The sequence below is a fragment of the Melospiza georgiana genome, chromosome 9 (assembly GCF_028018845.1).
Source record: "Melospiza georgiana isolate bMelGeo1 chromosome 9, bMelGeo1.pri, whole genome shotgun sequence".
In the NCBI taxonomy this organism is placed as follows: domain Eukaryota; kingdom Metazoa; phylum Chordata; class Aves; order Passeriformes; family Passerellidae; genus Melospiza; species Melospiza georgiana.
The window spans coordinates 14,153,761-14,173,821 of record NC_080438.1 but is presented as its reverse complement, the minus strand read 5'-3'; the positions used below and the strand labels follow the sequence as shown (position 1 = coordinate 14,173,821).

At 39.8% G+C, this 20,061-nt stretch overlaps 1 protein-coding gene across 1 annotated transcript in view; it reads right to left on the bottom strand.

Annotated features, from left to right (window-relative positions):
- Positions 1 to 391: 391 nt before the first annotated feature.
- DPYD (dihydropyrimidine dehydrogenase) overlaps positions 392 to 20,061 on the bottom strand; it is a 329,513-nt gene continuing 309,843 nt past the window's right edge. Inside the window, exons 21-23 of the mRNA XM_058029810.1 lie at positions 12,902 to 13,045; positions 4,461 to 4,601; positions 392 to 1,793 (exon numbers count right to left, since the gene is read on the bottom strand). Coding sequence (XP_057885793.1) covers positions 1,623 to 1,793; positions 4,461 to 4,601; positions 12,902 to 13,045 — 456 coding nt within the window. The 3' untranslated portion in view covers positions 392 to 1,622. The remainder of the gene's footprint in view (positions 1,794 to 4,460; positions 4,602 to 12,901; positions 13,046 to 20,061) is intronic.

The following is a 20,061-nucleotide window of genomic DNA, read 5'->3' as shown; positions in this document are numbered from 1 at the left end:
TAAATAAGAAAATTAAAATACAAAGAGAAAACTGTTAGTGGAGACACTGGACTTGAGCCTGCCAGCAAGCCCAGAGCACCAGCAAAACAGTGTTGGTGGAACAAGGACACTAAATGAAATGACACTTGAAAATGTTCAAATTTACACTGTGTGTGTGGGGAGGGAAGGCAAAAGGAAGGCAAGTCTCAGGCAGACAAAGAGGTGCCAGAGAGGGGCAAAGAGCATGACACATTCTGCACTCTAGGCAATCAATGGAACAATGTACATGTGAGTTAACTCATTAATGGTTCCTGGAGTGAACCTTAGAGATTAGAAACACCAACTGACAGGGCTCTACAAAAGAAAATCTGTTTAGTAAATGCAAAAAGAAAAATCACAAACACACCCAAGCTGGTTTCAACATTTATTTATAATTCAGCATTCAATTCATAAATCAAGAAACAAAAGCCAGGGTATCTTTTTAATCAAAGCTTTTGCTGCTCACAATATATGGTATAAGAAATTGAACTGATAGATCATTTATTATTGTTATGAAACTAAAGGCTTTATATTCTTAAGTGGAGTAAAGCAGACAGCAATATGTTCATATTAGAAAGTTCCTACTGTGAGTGAAAAATGGATTAAAATTGAGATACTGTTTAGTAAGACAGATGAATCTGTAGTTATTTTTGGCTGTGAAACTGCTAGAACTATACACAGCACTGGGAGAAATCACCTTGCCAGTTTACCCTGTGTGTCTGTGTTTGGCAAACACAGCCTGCAGGGTGTGTAGTCCGTTTGCAGGCAATCAGATCTCTGACCTGAAACATGTACATTCTGGAACATTAATTGGCACGATTAAAAAGTTATTTAGAGGATGAGCTTGGAGCAAGAAATGTTGTTGCTTCTCAGAATCCTGAAATGCAACCTGGACTTCCTAATAAGCCATTTTAACTGTTTGCAGAGATGTTATAAGTGTTCACTGAGTGGGGAAAGTAATGATCAAACCACCCATACATACAACACACAAATCTGAAGAGTCCAGCATGTGTCAGTGCAAAGCAAATTTATTCTATAAAGTGACTAGTGTGAAAAAGAATTAGAAAGGATTATAAAAATACACTAGCATATGTTGTAGTAGTTGAAAGTGATTAATCCAGTTCTTAAATCCTATTTTAAACTCTCTTTCATTTCTGTCTATAGAAAAATAGAAGCCGCATCGCTTTGTTTGCATGCTATGTAGTTAATTACATCTTCTAAGAAACTCTTTTAAAACTAAATGTAATGTTTAATTACAAAATGCTCTCCTTGAAAACAGTTAGCTTGTACATTGATTTGTAGTTCATTAAAAATGCTTTCTTAATTATATTTCCAGCCAGAAAATACACAGAGATTAAAGAGACTATAGAGAAGTTTTGAAATCACAGCATGAATGGAAACAAGAAAGTTACACTTCAAATAGCGGACAACTGACAGCCACGATCACCTTTCCGTAATTTCGAAACTTAAATGTTGCAAAAATAATAACTGGAAAGCTGTGTTGGCTGTGCCAGCTGAGGGGATAACGTGTTATATAGGAGAGGATGTGCAGGGGCTAATGATGAAGCCGATCAATGGCACGCAGAGGGGCGAGGCGCCGTGGCTCAGCGCGCGGGGCCCACGGCCAAGGGCAGCCCGCGCCGGGGCTCGTAGGGGGTTGTCCTGGGAACCATGCGGATGCAGTCGATGATGGGGCACACGCTGAGACACAGGGTGCAGCCCGTGCAGCTGTCACTCACCCTGGGCAGGTGCGTCTCGGCATCAAACTGGATGGCCTGCAAGCAGGAACAGACATTACTGATGGCACGCGCGGAAAGGTCAGAGCTGCTCCCGTCCCAGGGTCGGCATCTCCTGCGCTGCAGCGCTGGGAGACTCCTCGGTGTGAGTCTGCACTGCGGCTACAGCAACTGCTCCACTGGCAGGGAACAAAACCCCTCTCCTGACACTGGAGTTAGAGAGGTGGGCCAAATTACACCTCGGCAAAAGCTCACGGGCCACAGGGGCTGGTTACAAAAGGAGGAGTTTGCTCCACATATTTAAACTCTCAGAAGGTATTTCTCCTTGATGTAAAGGAGATATTTCCTAAGCTAGCAATGTGCTGGGGTTATTGGTTTAGAGGAGACACCAGGCCACACCTGCACAGCTTCAGCACAATGCCCATCACAAGGCATTCTTTTGACTTTTATTCTCAGCACAGCATAAACAATCTAATTAATAAACAGAGAAAAACACAGCTTATTGTGCCTCGTGTGATTACTTTTCTTTGCAAATCTATGAAAAGAATATCAGAGTTTGGGGCAGGCAGAGCATGCTTTAGTTCTCACGTTCCATGCAGTGAATCCTCATTACCAATTAGGGTGATAAGTGTATTTGAATGTGAAATAACAGTTGCTGTCTCAATGATATAAGCTCCTGGTTGTAATGGAAATGGCAATTAAAAGCAAAAACAAAAGCTTCGCAAAACCACAAAATGTCAATATCTAAGAAGCAAGACTAGAGAAGGAAAAAATTTAAAAAACCACCAGCAACACTGAATATCCACTTTGAAGAGTTTAGGAGGGAAAATGAGACCTGAAAGTTGAACTCTGACAAACAAGCAGTGCCTTAGCAAATCTCCCTGAGCACTGTCAGCGCTGGGGGAGGCAGGGGGTGACGGGATGTACTGGTGCTGCTGTGGGTTGGCTCCTAAGGCAGATTTGAGGCATTTGGGCTTTCAGGACTAGGAAGGCACAGAAGTTGCTGTAGCAACCAGCAAGGGCACGGAGTCTGTACTAACTGCTCTGGATCTCTGAGTTTTACTTCAGCTTGAGCACAAAGAGAGCTCTGGCTTGTGAGTATTTAAGGAGGACTCCTTTCTTTCTCTCTCCCTAACAACAATGCACATCTTGAAAGGGAGTTCAAAGAGGCAGAGCAAGTCAGGACTACAGTGCTGACTTTAAATTAAGGAAAGCTTTTCTGCTGGAGTCATACAAGGTGACAGCTGCGTAGAGCAGCATGGATATTTCTGAAACAAAGGGAAGCATAAAGCAGATGCTGTTTTGAAGGTGAGGGGGTTATTGTTGATTTATTTGCAATTAAGAATTCCTTTGCAATTCTGTTCAATTAATTTCTTTTCAATTTCCTTAATTAAATAAGGAAAAAACATTTTTCTTTCATTTTTCTTTTTGTGCTTAGAAAACATTCTGGGGGTTTAAACTTTGGTTCTTTTGGTGCTGATTTTTATTTCCAGTTACAGAAAATAAAATTTACTAAATCTAAATCCAATATTTTGCTCTCTAAGGGCTACATGAAAAATACAATTCTCCTGATAAATCTGATGTAAGGGGAAAGGTGAAGATTGCAATGTCAAGAAGAAATTCAGACAGTTAAAAGGCTACTGTAGTAATCTATTTTTGGAAAAAAACACCATTAATTTTCTTTTATCAGTGGAAAAACCTTTGCTCTGACACACTTGTTTCAAATGCCGTTGATTTGCAATGGAAGACTTCTTTCTGTGACTTTATGTAGTTCAAGTCATCAGACCTATTATTGGTTAGACTGAATTCAAGACAAACAAAAACTCACAGTGTCCAGAGGACACTTGGTGCTCAATTAAAGTACTTGTTTTTGACAAGCTCTTCTCAGACCAAGATGTATGGAAACACCCATGTAGAAATTACTGTTTGCTGCATATTGAATTCCATGAAAGTTATGCTAGACCATATTTTGATTTTCTTAAAGAAAATGAATCCTCCTGTACTGTCTTTTTTACTGCAGACCAGTCCATCAGCTCCAGTGTGCATGGCATGGAATGGCACCTAGACATGCTGATATATTTCATACAGCTTGCTACCATATTGAGCAATCAGAAATACTTTGCTGCAAATAGGAGCCTCAGCTCAAAATTGGGCCATTTTCTGGTCACAATGATTTCTGCAAGCTTCAACCTGCTGCTCAAAAAACCCTGGCACTTATCCTGGAGAAAGGATTTGTAACTCACTCAAGATCAAAACAAAACCCCATCTGCCTGAAACCTGAATTAGTTTGGTTACTCTGAGGGAAAAAGAACTGGGTTTCTTAAAAAACATTTGGCAATAAGACCAGCCCATGTCTCCCACTTGGTAGGAAGGGATGTGTTCTTCTCTTTCTCTCTCATGAACCTGAAAACCTTCAAGAGCTACATTAATGCCATTTAACTTGGGGCTTCTTCATTTCTTCTGCTTACAAAGAGCCCCAGCTGCAGCCAGGGCCCTGTGACAGTGACGGGGGCTGTGCAGCCCCCAGGACCAGCCCTGCCTGGGCAGGGTGTGTGAGCCAGAGCCTGGGAGCATGATGGGCTTTGAATTCAACATTTTGGGCATCTGTTTTTACCACCTGCTCATTAACAGAAGGTGAATTCTTTCTTCCCAGCAGCAGAAAGATAACTCATGGTGCCTTTCTGCTAATTACAGCTGTGCTCTTACCTGGTAGCCAGAATCATTACAGGTCATGTAGCATTTGCCACAGTTGATACACATTTCCTCGTCAATCAGAGCCACAACTTGCTCTGTGTTGCACAGATCACCATATGTTCCAATATACTGCAGTGCTTTTCCAATTACATCCTAGGGGGAAAAAAAAGTTACTGACTTGTTTATAAGATACCTAGGCAGTCTCCACAGCTGCACTGGAGAGCTCTCAGTATTTCAACAAGGAAGATTTTGCCATGCATTTTGATGATGGTTAGGATTTTTCTTATAAATTTCCACATGGCTGACCTTCATACCCCCTGCAAAATACAAAGTATTTTCCATACAGGCACATTTTGAACAGTACTAGAAATACACATTGTGTACAAACATGTTCTACAAATAGGTTACACATTTAGTACTTGATTTTGCATGTGCTGTTGTTTTGCCATGATTGGGTGAAACTTCAAGGAACAAAATGGAATGTAACACAGGAGTCACGTGTTCTAATCAGATCATCTTTGGTCAATTCTCACTAGCACAGATTTAAGAACTCACAGCAAGGAAAGAAAAAACTGAGAGAGAACAACAATAGCTCTTCTCTCTTTAGTAAGGTGCACAAATGACATGATCATCAATTTATTGCAAATACTGCACAGAAGTAAGCTCTGGGTCTAATCCTGCAAGATCTGTTAACTTCACAAGTAGGAACTTGCTGCATCAACCTTACACATCAGTGCTGCAAAAGGTGTATGCCAGCACAGCATACACCAAAAAGGAAAGCTCTGCTACATAAATTAAATGCAGAAATGAGTCCAACCTTGTCTTCCTAGTCTGCTAAGAACTTGAAAACCCAGCACTAGTTTGAAAGAATGAGGTCTACCTGGTCTTCAGCACTTGTACAATAGTATCTGTATGCAAAGAGACAAATTTCTTTGTTCACTGGATGCAGTATTAGCATCTATGAAGTTTCACCTAGTGACTGTTGAGCTGGAAAATTCAACCAAATCCTATGCCCAGGAAGAAAGACTGGCAAATTGTACTATTTCCTTGTTCCAGAAACTCAAATGTTTTCTCTCTGCCAAACCCCACAGTTGCTGCCATGTGAAATACCTCGGTTGCATTCATTCAATACTAAAAGCCTTCCAGTTCTTCTCAGCAACCTGCAGAGAACATTAATGCTCTTTCAGCATAAAACAGCTATGGCACATTGCTAAAGGCAGCATGAGGAGTGTGGACAGATGACTGTGAGCAAGTTATCACAGCTTAATGAGTTAACACTCATCACTCGAGCTGTGCAAGCTGATTTTGTGCATGGTCCAAAAACACTGCAAATTTGAAGTAAAATCTGTTTGCTTAAACTACTGTAAAAGGTCAATTAACTACCATGGAATTGTTTCAGCTAATGCATTTTACTAGAACCAGACTTGAACTCGAAGCCCTTTACTGTGACTCCACTGATGAACTATGGCAACTAAATCAAATGTGATGATCTAGGAACTGCTTACACTCCCATCTTTTCATTTCCAGTTCTTAATCAGAAACATTCATGGATTTACTGAATTTACAACAGTTTTCAGGTGTCTGCAGTCTTCTGTGTCAGCTGAAATACTGTAGCAGTAGACTTCAGCTCCAGTTTGTTTCAGCTCTCATGTAGGCTTGTCTGTTGACAAGCCTTGAATTTTGCACTTGCTACAGGTTTCAAAATACACATGTTTTTGTGTGATCTGCTGGCCCCAGCAATGCTAACTATCCTTGAGCCTCTCTTGTGTGTATACAGCCCCCAAACATTCCACTGCCACAAATCCACATTGCCTGCAAGTATGAGCTGTGTGCTCAAGAATGTAAAGAAATTATGTAAAACATGCACAAGATACAATTGAGTGGCTTTCCACTGCCTGCCTGTGTTGCAAAAGTACCAACAGGGGGAGATTCCTGATAGTGAAGAGCTTTTCAGTCTAAAAAGCCATATGTTTAAAAAGTATAGGTTATTTTCTCAGGGAGGTTCTGGATTCACATTTATATTCTTTAAATATTGTTTGGATGTTAACGAAACCCACAGAGCTCAAGTGGGTTGCAGAGATGTACTACTCCAGTAACCACGGAATGGAGTGTCTTGCTTATGAGAGAAGACAACAAGAACCTTAGAAGATGTTTAGCCTAGGAAGCTGATGGCAGAGCAGGAATATAAAGTCTCTCTCTAAATATACATCAGGGAGGAAAAAGGGCTCTTTAAGTTAAATGAAAATGTTGGCACAAGAGCACACGATTGTAAGCCAGCCAATGAATAAATTCAAAGCTAGAAATTAGAAGAGGCTTTTTAAATGGGAAAGGAGTGAGGTGGTTAATGCCCTTCCAGGGAAACAGCTGGAGGAGATGGGGGAGACAGTCCAAGGTTTAGGGTAGCATTAGATAGCTCAGGAAATGGTTGCTTGAAACAACATGATCAGAATTGATTTTTCCAGCTACAAACTTACAAAGGAATAACAAAAACAATGCAAAAGGCATGGTGATTTCTGCATTTTTAACAAAGCCTCACTTCTCACAGCTCACAAAAATACACTTTTGGGGACTTAGAATCCCAAATAGGGAGCATGATGGCACTTCAGAGGCCTGAAAGTGATTTCAAAAGACTGTGTCAATGATTTACTACTCATTTACACTCATTGGTGTTGTGTCTTTTAATCACTTCTTTATCTCAAACAAAGACTGTATATTTATTCATTTGCAAAGTTTCAAGACATTATTGGCTAAAAAAGCAATGGTACTTAAAAGATGTTCTGCAGGTGCACTCTTTTACAGCATCTCAGAGCTTCTTGTTTTCTCAAATCATAAATGCTTGGAACAAAATAAACAGTGCAGCAAGAAATAATCAGCTTTCACTGTTTAAAGCAGTTTCACTCCAAGCAGCGACTGTCTAAAATGGCACTATGGGATTCCACACTTGGTATAGCTCAATGGCCTCCAGATCAAATTTGCACCGTTTACAGATTAATTTTTTTTTTTTTTTTTTGCCAACTGCCAGACCTTCAAACAGAAGCCAGGTTCTGAAAGTCAAGCTGTGTTCTTTCTGGCTTATGCATTAGCAGCAGCAATTTAAAAACAAACAACCAAAAAACCCAAAACAAAACAACCAAAAAAACCCCTCCAAAACTGGAAGTTAAATCTGCACCTCTGTGACAGCAGGGACCTAGAGTACTCTTTTTGATTACTGCTGTGCTCTCCTCCTCTTCTCAACATAACTGAAAAAATTGGGAAAGGAATGTAGTCCTGCAACTGGAATTGTCAGGGAATTCAGTTGCTATGGAGAGAATCAGAGCAGAATCCATTAGTTTTATGTTACTAATGAATACAGAAAAAAAATTCTTTTTGTCACTAAGCTAAGCAGATGTGGGTTTGAGTGTAAACAAGGAGAAGATCTGTTCAGTAGGATATTATTTTTGCAATTCTACAATAGGTGCATTTTAATGTTAATATATCAACCATTTTATGATGATTAGCTTTTCATAAGTCATCGTATTAGTGAACCTCTATTTGTAAATACAATTCATGGTTCAGCTCTGCTCCTTGCAGACCTGCTGTGTCCATCTTCATGCAGATGCTTTTGTAAAAGACCACGCTGTGTTCTAGAGATGATGAACATCACAGGCCTCTGATCAGAACACCACACACAGTGCAGGTTCTGCATGCCATGCAGCAAGTCAAAGGGAACACACGTCAGGGAGGTACCTGCCTTCCACCTGATCTTTTTTGGCAATAAAGGTGAGAAAATGGTCAGAGAGTGAGAGATGAAAAGAAGAAATGTTAGAAATAAAACTATGGATTAGTTTAAAAAATAAAAAGTCACCAGAATCTGAGGGTACATGACCATGGTCAATTTACAGTAAAGTAGCTTAAAAAATACATAAAATTAACTCTTCTCGAAAGATTACAGACACTTTGCCAATACTTAAAATGCTATTAAAGGTACTCTGGGCTTTAAGGACCTCTAAGCCTTGTTTTCAGTATTACAGCTGCAATACTAGATAAAGTGGGCCTTAAAAAATAATTCAAATCATAGAATCATACCATATCACACAATATCCTGATTTGGAAGGGACTCACATTGAGTCCAATTATTGGCTGTGCACAGGATAATCCCAAAAAATTCACACTGCTTGCCTGTGAGTGTTGTCCACTTAAATGAACCTTCGTGACACAATTCAATGTGATTTCTATAATGAAAATTATGCTTCTTGTATTTATCACAAATTTTTATGAAGACTATGAAGTAATAAATTAAAAAAACTCTTAAAAAACAAAAACTCCTGTAATTTTAATGTTTGACAAGGTGTCTCACAGAGGCCTGTGACACAAGAGAGCTCTGAAATTAACTAGCCATGAAGTGGCTAAACAGAGCAAAAAATAAAGGGCTGGAATACAGTGATCAATGTTCAGAAAAGGTAAAGCATTAGCAGAACAAAGTGTGTCAATTTTCTGGTTTAGCTATGATGTTGTTTAATATGCTTGAGTGTGTTTCAGGAAAAGCTTTGAACCAGAAGACTGTAGAGTTGATACAAGTTTTCATTTAAACTAAATTAAAATCCAAGGAACCTGTAGGTATTTTATAGAACTAGATGAACAGGTACTATCACAGTGAAAAAATACAGTTCGATGAGCAGCTTATCAACGTAAGTAACTTTTGCTGATCTTGCCAACAGATACATTCTAGATTAAAGAAAAACAGGGTGGGAGACACCCCTGACATCCTGATCAGAGGCAAACTAGCCCCCATAAGTACTGCAGTGCTGTTCCAGTTAAGCAGCCATGATGTGGAATATGCAGCCATTCCAGCATTACCAGCAGAAGCTGAGTGCCCTGGAGCACTGGGCAATGATTAATGGGATGAAATTTAACCAGTCCAAGTGCCAGATTCTGCACTAAGGACAGAGTAACACCAGGCAGAAATACAACCAGAGCAGAGGAAAGGAAGAGGAGAGGAAAGGAAGAGGAAAGGAAGAGGAAAGGGAGAGGAGAGGAGAGGAGAGGGAAGAGTACTATGGGCTATTGCAGGGGAGATTGTTTCTGTGATTCATGTTTGAGTAAATACTTGGGAGAATCAGCCTTAGACTCCCATAAATTATGGGAGACACATGCATAGTTCCACCTGAAATATGCAACATCTCCACACTTATGATGAAGATTACAATATGGTCTTTTCCAGGCAGGCAAGCACAAGGTAAAACTGCTCATGTTAAACACACAGATCCGTGCCAGGAAGGATCCAAATGGTACAAAATAGTTGTGGCAAAATAGAGCTGTCCTTACTTCAATATTCCTCACCTCCCAAGAGGCTTTTAGAGATTTATCACAGCACTGGACTAAATGTGGCTAATGCCTCCCACAGTGCTGGCTTTTAGACAGGTACTTACACATCAACAAAAAAAGACTTGCATATTTGTGTGTGCAAAAGATCATGCAAATGTATCTATACCAACGAGAGTGAAAAAAATTTCAAACAAAAGGAATTTAAGCTTGAGGATGTCTGTGGATATTTTTCCAGCAGGTGGAACAGCATGTCATGCCCTAGCTAAGAGAGCTATGCCAGAATGTTTGAACTACCAAACAACCTCCACAGGCAGGCTTCCGGAATAAAAAAAGGAGGAAATAAAATAAGCAGATAAATGGTGACTGAATATTGTGGTATAGGCCCTGAAGGACAAAGAACTAAATTATTAGGAAGAAAAACATGGGATCATGGAAGGAAAGAAATTAAAGCAATAAGGAGGCAACCTGAGGTAGGCAAATACATCTGTGGGAGCTGTACAAAACTGCAACTGAGAAGAAAAGATCCAGGGCACACAGCCACATGGAGCACAATTTCTAATATTACAGACAAGTGAGAAAAGAATAAACAACTCTGCCAAAAATCAAAATATGCAGTTTCAATTAATATTGAAAAATAGAGAAAAAAAAGAGAAAAGCCATGGGAAAATAAAAATAAATTAGATTTTGGATAATCACAGAGGGGTTTTAAATTGATAAATAAATGGCAATTTGACAGCATGTGGAATTTATATAGATGTTGGAATCACCAACCCAACAGTCAATTAGACGGATGAGGAAATTTTTGGGAGGCATCAAGAAATTTGTTGCAACCCCCCAAAAATACAACCAGACAAAGGTCATAGCTCTTTCAAGGGCACCTATCTCTCCTTTAGGTACAGGAATGGGGTCTAGAGTGCCCCCAGAGTATTCTCTTTTTCAGGCTGAACAACCACAAGTCTCTCTGTCTACAGAGGAAAGTGTTCCTGCTGTTCAATCATCTTGGTCACTCTCTGAGGGCTTCTTTGCTATGTCTGAGTTTGTCCAGGAGCTACTGTACATCTCTGCAGGCCTCTGGGAATGTTTCCCTGACTTCCTCTTTGTTGGGGTGCTTGGGCCTCTCTTGCCTCCAGGGCTTTATTTCTTGGTCCTCTATCAAGCAGATCCCTGAAGAGGCCATATTCTCACTCCTCCCTGTGACTGAAATTGCTGTTTTTTCCCCCCTTTTAAAAGACATTATCCCAGAGGCAATGCCACAGCTGCTGGGCTTGGCCTTGGCCAGTGGTGGGTCTGTCCTACAGCTGGCTCTCAGGCCCTGGGGAGCTTCCAGCAGCTTCTCACAGAAGCCACCCTGCAGCCCCTCCTCTGTCAAAGCTGGCCATGCAAACTCCTCTCGCTGCTGCCTTTGTCATTCTGGTGAGCACATTCCCTTGGAAAGAGATGGCCAGACTGACAGACTGCCAGCAGTCAGCTTTGGCAATGCCTGGCTTCTTGTAAGAGCTTCAGGGTGAGCAAGATGATACCCTGATTTCTCTGGCTGAGAAGCTCCTCAGACACCACTCAGAAGTATTCAATATCTGTGTAAACAAATGTGTTTGAGGGAATTCATTTTCCTCTTCCCCTGCAATGGGCTCTCTTTCCTTCTTTTTAATCTGTCTCCTACTACTTGGATCTTTTTTTGCTTTTCTACTTGGAGTTAGGCATAATAAATTATTGATCTCAATTTTTAATGTGTTGGTTTTTTTTCCCCTGGTCTTCACGTCTGTTTTTCCCTCTTGCTAAACTTTTCCCTTCATTCAGTTTACTTGCTTTTGGACAGTTATCAGTTTTTTTGGTTTTCTGCTGTTTTCAGAAGCAAGCCATCTCATTGAAAATGCAGTTATTGGCTGTTGCTTCTTCTTTCTCTTTTTCCCTACATCAATACTCCCCCTGCAAGGAGAACAGAACCATGAAACCTCTGAGGTCAAGCAAGCTTTGAAAATGCTCATCATAGTGAGGAAAAAAGAGTAGATTGCTGTTCTTTGGAACTTTTTGTATATATATATATATATATATATATATATATAAGAGAACCTCAGTACAAGAAGATGGGAGGGGTTTTCAAAAGCGTGACACAAACCAAAATAAGCAATCCAAAAACCTGAGAGAGGTCTACAGAAGTGGCAAACTAATTAAATTAAACAGGAAGATGATTCAAAATTTCTCCTTGTCTGATTCTGCCATCCTACCAGTTACCCTGGAATACTGGATGTATCAGTAAACTGCAATATTCTCTTGGGAATTATGTGGTTTTCTGAGACACAGCTCATGTTTTATTTTATGCTTGGCCTTATTTTTTCAAGAATTTTTACACGTCTGCTCATGAAGATATCTGATATTCTCCCATATATGAAGAAGACAGTCAACATGGTCAACAGACATAATTTTCATACTGCTTTATAAATTATTTCCATGAGAATCTTGATTTTAAAAAAAATTATTTTTCCTATTCAGACTTGATGTTTAAGTAAGCTCTAAAGTGAACACCTAGAATAATTAGCTCATGCTGTTTCATTTTATTGATATTTATTGATTACCTAAGGGAAGGGAAAAGCTTCAATGTATGGATTATGCAGTAGATAAGGGTCACAGGTTTTATTTTTACCTTGACATTTACTCATTGTAGACAGTGGATCAGCTACTTAGACAAACATTCTCCAGCTTTAAAAGTTCAATCTCTAAACCTATGACACAGCTTTTATATGTATTGAACACCAGCCTTTGCCATTGATCCTACATGAGGGATGGAGGCATTTAGCACAGGGCATGTAATCAAAAGGTATCATGCAAAACAGCTCATACTGTAGCATTCAAGCTGAAAGAAATTCTAAACAGTTCTGCTTTGTTCTTCAAGGCATCACTCCTGCTTGATCTGCAACTACTGCTCCACTGCCTGAATATCTTCATTCTGAAAAATGACATTAGGGAAATACCTGAACACGTACATCACAAATCATTTCCCATCGATTTTGGTTAAAAGCTAGAAAGTCTGCATAAAGAGTTGTCTTTGATGCCCTCTAACAAGCTTAAAAGCAGTAATAACCAACTCAAACTGCTAGAAATGACTGTGCATGTCAACTGCCTATCACATCTTATGCATGTATTTTTGTTACCTTGATTGCTGGAATGGGTTTCTTCGGAACAAAGTGTTTTTTCTCAGGAAGTTCAGCAGCCATGTTCTGTGCCTTCAGTTTTATCTTGTTCTCAGCTATTATCTTTTTGCGTTGCTCCAGGTAAGGCCCAAAACTGGGCAGTTTCTGAAACAAAAATCAGTAAACATGATTATGGTTAGTAAGTGGGTATGGTAAAAAGATGAGTCTGATCCCAAGGGTGAGATCTCGAGTCCATGTTGACTGCAACTCGCTTCTTATTCAGGAAGCTGAAATTGAAATCAGTAAGCCTGCACCAGAGTGAGAAGTGAATAAAAATCAAACATGAACACTGGGATCTGACTTGGAAATATATACTGAATATTAAAATATTAATATCTCACAGCAGAAAAATAGCTGAATTGCAGGTCAGCATCCAACAGTCTATTATTTCCCTATTGCATACTTGCTTATATATAAAAATGTATCATGTTAAATAATTCAAATGCCAACTTTATTTCTGTTTCATTTTATACTATATGGAAAGGTATCATAAAAGTATCAGTTTACTTAGAAGAGTTCCACCAGTATTTAAGATTATTTGTATCAATACCTGAATAAATCAATACACACTTTTAAAAATTACAAACGTATTTGGCAGTGTGATAACAGAAGGCTGTTTTAACCTGTCAAAGTAAGGCTAACAAACACCAAATGAACTGAAACACATTATAATCTCCTAATTTTCCTCTATGTACCACTTGCAATCTTTTCTGGAACATTTAGTCCTTGAACCCAGTTAAGCAAACTCCAGAGGAAGATTTCACTGAATTGCAAAACTCATGTCTCACCCAAGAACAGGAAAGAGCTGGATCAGATTTCCTAAAACATTCGTCTTCCTGAACAAAAAAAATCCTTTTCCTTACCTGGAAGAGACAGACGGACAACTGTAGCGTGCCACGATCACAGATTTAGGTGAGTGAAAAATAGTAGAAAAATGGACTTTTGCTTGATGCAATAGACCATGCCCTTCCTCCCCTGAAACTAGTTCCCCATTCTGCAGAAGTATTTTATCCACCTAACTCAAGCCTGTTCAGAAACTACAGCAGCACTGCAGAAAGCAGCAGGTAGTAACAGGGGATACATCGCCTGAGCAGCTGCTGGCATTAATTCACGCTAATAATACAACCTCAAAGAGCATATCGAACAAGATACAGTACTGCTGTGCTTATCAATTTTTTAACAGGGAATTTCAATGTGAATTTTAAATCCCAGATTATTTTAAAATTTAAAAATTATTATTTTTTAAAACGAAGTAAATCCAGAAGAGGTTACCCTGCTCTTCTGCTAATCCTTAGGAGAAAAATTCCTCAATGATCTCTGTCAGTCACAGTACCCAACCCTGGCACCTCAGCTCCTTGCTATGACAAACAGAAGCTCCTTGGCTGCTGGGTTTGGGTACTCTGAGCATACAGCCAGAGGGTGATGTCCTTGAAACGCTCCCATCCTTCCGTGATTTAGTTTGTGGTCTCAAGACATTTTTCACAGCAGGTCAGCTCCAGGCTCACTGTGTCCCAGAGCTCCCCAGAGGTGCTCCTGCAGGCTGGGACTGAGCCCTGCTCTGGGCCACAGCCATAGCCTGGGCACAGCAGGGCAGGATAGGGGTGCTGCAGCTCCAAATGCAGAGCCAGCTCCAAATGCAGAGCCAGCCTGAGTTTGCCTGCTGGCAGAGAGCTCTTACTTTGATCAATGGGAACTTTGCTCCTGCATGTCATGTTCAAGGCTTCCTTACAGGCATCAAACTTTCCTTTCTGTGCAGTTGCTGGACATGAAATGTTCTAGGACATCTTAAAATCAGGCTTTGAGAACTCCAGCAAACAGCAGTGAAGTGGTGGCCTTACATACTGAAGTCCAATAAGGCAGCAAAAGCAGAATTATTGTAAACAGCAAAATAAGTAGAAGAATTAGAATTAGCAAAATAGTAGAAGAAGAATTTGTCTAATTCCAATCTAATCAATAGGCTCTAAAGCACACACACATAAACTCAATTCTCTATATGACTTTTAGAAAACCTAAAACTTTTTGCAGAATTCTAAAAATTACAAATTTTGATGAAAAAGTGTTCCTGTATGTCTTCTAGGCTGAATCAATTAGAAATATATTTTTGGCTATGAATAAGTAGTGGCTGTGTCACGGAGGAACTATTTCCTCTCCATAATTTATGTGCTGATGCCAACAACTTTGGTTTGAGAGGGCAGGAGACCTGATGACAAAGCGTTTTTGAATTCTTTCCTGTCTGGCCAGGAATTGAATTGCTGACTTTGAGAGTAGGTAGCAAAGCTAATTTTGCTGTGGTTTTAACTGAAGTAGTAGAGAGAGGAGACAGTTGTTCATGGCTTGACTGATTGAAGATCATCTTTGGGAACAACAGCCAAATCTTTGCAGAATAAATCCTTTACTTTTCTATGTGCGAAACCTCTCAATTTCTACACAGAGAAACACTAAGAATATTAAAATTAAATAGGTGATCTAAAGAAATGTGTGGAAAAAGAATCTATTTTTGTGAATAGGTGAAAAGTGAATTACAAAGGTTAATTAATTTTCATAGTTGTGAGATTGAATTATTTAGAGTTTTATATCTGACATAGCTCCTAGCTGGGATGTACAGTGGACATTTTGAGAAGTGTGCAATGCCTTCATTTCCATAATTCAGATGTTTTGTAATGACACGCATGCAGTGAAATTAAACCACATAATCCACATATTTTAAAAATAAACTATGATGAATCTACAAAACTATCCTCCAAGCTTCATATTTGCTGTGCACTGCTGTTTTTCAATCAAGAATTTGGCTGCATGGAAATTAAAATAACTAAGGAAACATGTAGGTTTTAGTGCAGGCTTGTGCCCATACACAATGTGCTCCCAGTGACTTCACAGAGGGTGACTGTGTGCCCATACAAATGGCCTGGTTATTTTGTGTTTGGGGTCTAGTAGTTCACAAGCAGCCAGGCCAAATTTCATTAAACAACACTGAAAACCAGCAATCTTTTCTATAGCAATAAATAATACATGAAAATGTAGCCTCAGGAGCTTAGGAAGGACTTATTGATGGCTCCCCTTATGAGTAATGCTCAGACATATGGAATGTTGAGGAGACTGCTTATTGTTCAGAGCTGTTCCAACATTCTGCAGTCAAAGGCCATATGAAATGGCAAAAAATATTTTAATGAAGTGTGTTACTGGATATAGCAAAGGTGGAAAAATGTTGAAATAACTGCAGAAGAGACGGATACTGAGGAGATTTTAAAATTAAATTGCCTCTAATCATTGTAGGGGACAACTTCCTGAGCACATGGGGGATTTAACAACAAAATTCCCAATGAAAGCACAAGCACAGAGCTTGGTGTGTTGAATTCTGTTTGCTTTTGTAATCTTTATACAATAATTTTATTTTTTAAATTTCCAGATATTCCAGCATCACTAAACTCTCCATACACTGGTATCTTTGTCAGACCAACATCTGCCTAGAAAAAACAATTAATATGAATATGTGGAGCATAGCAAATGCTTAGAAGATTGCAACAAACAGAGTAATTAGATAATTCTTGTCTACTTATATATCTGTATCAGTGATGTCTATAGCTGCATTATTTGTATCCATCTGTCTCTATATAGACATAATTCAATGTGTTTCTGTGTTCTAACATCAAGAATGGAGTCTAAATAAATACATTAAGCAGAATTATTTCGTTCTTTATAACTGCATTATTACAAAACTTTAAGCTTGAAATATTTTGCTGGAGTATTTTACAGAAAGAAAACAAAAATCCAAATCCTCCCCCCACCTCTGCTTTCAAAAGCTGCCTTTTAACTGATGAACTGTATAAATCTTCAGCAACATTGTGATTTTTGTTTCAGTACTTTCTCCAGGGATTCATCATTGATGAATTTATTCTTACCAAAAAACCTAAATCCTCCTCATTTAAAGATAACAGTATCTTCCACTAAACCTGTCTCTATTCAGATATAAAAAGGCATTACCCTGCCAATAGAGAACTGACAACTTAATGAATCAACAATGAAACCTTAAGCCAGAGAGCTTTAAGGTGAGTAAGTCTGTTTTGATTATAATTTATTCACAGATCAATCTAAAGGTAATGGAGCATATTATGAACTAAAGAAGGTGCTTGTTTCCTAATGGCTAAAAGTGGAGAGAATCCTCCACTTGAGAGTGCTGCAGTTTCCATGGGCACACCAGCAAGCAGCCTACGCAGCACAACAGGCTGGGGAACAGGGCAGTGCAATGGGCATCAGATGACCCAGACTTCATTTCTAACCTGGAAACTGATCTGATCCTTCCTCTGGGAAAATCCATGTCTGTCCCCATGATGTAGTCATGGGTTGCTTATCTGGGACCTGTCTGCTCCTAAGGGGCTGGATGCCATCTACTGTTAGAAGACACAGATTTCAGCTGGGTTTGCATGGCAAGGTTTTGGTAGTGGTGGGCTACAGGGGTTCAGGGAGAGGCCTCTCCTGTGTCTGACTGAGCCAAGGGCAGCAGACTCCAAGAGGGACCTGCTGCTGGCCAGGGCTGGGCCCATCAGGAATGCTGGGAGTGCCTCTGGGATAACATGAATACCTCACTAGCAAAAGGACTAGGAGGGAAAATGTGGGGCTGCTACTGAATGGACAAAGGAACCTTGCAAGGGGTTGAAGAGGAGGCTGAGATACTGAACAGCTTCTTTGAAGTCTTCACTTCCAAATCCAGCCCTCAGGAATGCTTGACCCAGGAAAGCAGGGAGAAGGTCTGGAGAAAGAAAGACTTCTCCTCAGTAAAAGAGGATTGGGTTAGAGACCATTTAGTCAAATCTGACATCCACAAGTCCATGGACTCTGATGGAAAGCATCCACAAGTACTGAGGAACTGCCAGAGATCACTGCTCAATCATCTTTCAAAGGTCATGGCAGCCAGGAGAGATGCCTGAAAACTGGGAGAAAGCAAACGTCACACCAGTCTTCAGAAAGGACAAGGAGCACACAGGGAACAACCAGCTGTTCAGCCTCACCTCAAACCCTGGAAAGGCGATGGAATGGCTGATCCTGGACACCATCTCTAGGCAAGGGGAAGACAAGAAGGTCATCAGGACTAATCAGCATGGATTCATCAAGGGAAAATCAGGATTAACCAACCTGATTGCCATGGCCCAGAAGCCTTTTATTATATTTTCTGTCCCCTGTCTAGTTGAGGAGGGGGCTGATAGAGCAGCTTTGGTGGGCACTTAACATCCAGCCAGGCTCAGCTCACCATGCACAGTTAAGTGTCATCATAAACCATATATGGTCTGCCTCCATCCTCTTGGGACTCTACAACAATAACAGGAAGATTACTGTAAAGTTTCCTGAAACAGTATCTGCTTTCTACCTTGTTCTCTGAGAATACAATGAAACATGACTCCAACATTTCCAGAGAGAAAGAAAACACAAGGTCCCAGTAACAAAAGCAGCACCAGTAACAACAACAAAATCTTGTCAGAATGTCAAGGTAGCTTGTGTTACTTCTGGGAAAATAAAAAAAAACAAACCCAAACCAAAAACCCAACAAGAACAACAACAACTGAATTCTGTTCCTCTCAAGGTGGCAAATAACACATATTTTCATATTAATAGATATACAGAGAGAATATTTTGCACAATCTTTCCCCACAGGTAAACTGCTTAACTAATGAAAACGATGTGTGGCGATGGAGAAAGTGAAGCTGCAAACTGTTACCCTGCTAGACGTTCTTACTCTTTCAGGCATTCAAAGCTAAATTCTATACAGTGTCTGTCCCATACACTGCTGTGGTCAGAGCTGGCACTAGGGCTCATGTCAACACCTCCAGCAGGGAATCCTGCAGGATCCTCCCCACAGCACGTGGGCAGAAGGGTGTCATGCAGAGGATGGGATACTTCACTCTGTCAGTTTCCACCTGATAGAGAGTTTCTCGGGCCAACATCAGCTGCTGCAGCACCTGGAGCTGCTGTGGTTGCATTAGCAAGAAGCCACAAGAACTTTGTCCCTTGTGTTAAAGGGTTCTCATGGCTCTGTTTCCTAGAGCTGATACATTCCTGGCATCAGTGCCTTTAATGATGTGGGAATGCCATCAAAATAAAGGACAGAACACAACAATTATTCAGAAAAAAGAACTCTGCCTTTCAGTTGTTTTCAATTTTTTTTGGGGGACTTTTATTTGCTCGGTAAGCAGTCCTGTCTCAGTAATCTGCAATTACTGCCCATATACTTTTCTGTAACCTCTGCTGCCCACAGCATGTGTATATACCATTGCATTTAGTTACTCAACTATTCTGCCTGCTCTTTAAACCATGATTATTTGAAGTGGATGAGCTAACCCCCAGCCCTTCAGTAACTCTGAGTCTAAATAGAACAATAATGTGTGTTCTAGGAAAACACATTGCAGTGACCTCACCATGAGATATACAGTGCCATGCTTGAATGTGCAGATAAAAATATTATTTAAAATAACAATTATTTCTCCATTCGTAATTTTTCTAACACTGCTACAATTTTCTCTTCTAGCTCCAAATCAGAAGCGAATTATTCTTCACGTTCTAACTCAAATGTTTGGTTTATATACACCAAGCAAGGGAAAAGATTTTAGGATTACAAGCTTACTACAGTGCAGCAACAACTTACATTCTACAAATGTACTGAAGTAATGAAATATTCATCAATAAAACAAAAAAGAGTTAATATTTGAAGCAAGCTTAGACATTTACAATCAAAAGCCAGGATGGCATAGATGATAAAGAAAATGTTACCTTCTGGGGTAAAGAAAAGAAGATACTGATACACATTACTGTGCTACTTCATGAACATCTGGCAGTCTGTCACTTAATAGACAACAACATCTTCTCTAAACAGAAGAGACTTGAATTCATCAGGGATTCCTGTAGTACAGTATGTGCTTAACTTAAGTACCTGCTTTCTGTGATTTCCATAGATTACCATATTCATGACACTATGGAGTGAAAGCATTCTTCTCACTCTCTAACCAGAACATGGAAAAGAAATTAAAACATTGGCAGGCACTTTGTCTCCAGTTTGTTGGACACGTGAGGAAAGGACTTTCCACCCATTTATGCAGATGAAATTCTGTCAGCTAAGCAGCAGCATAAAGAAG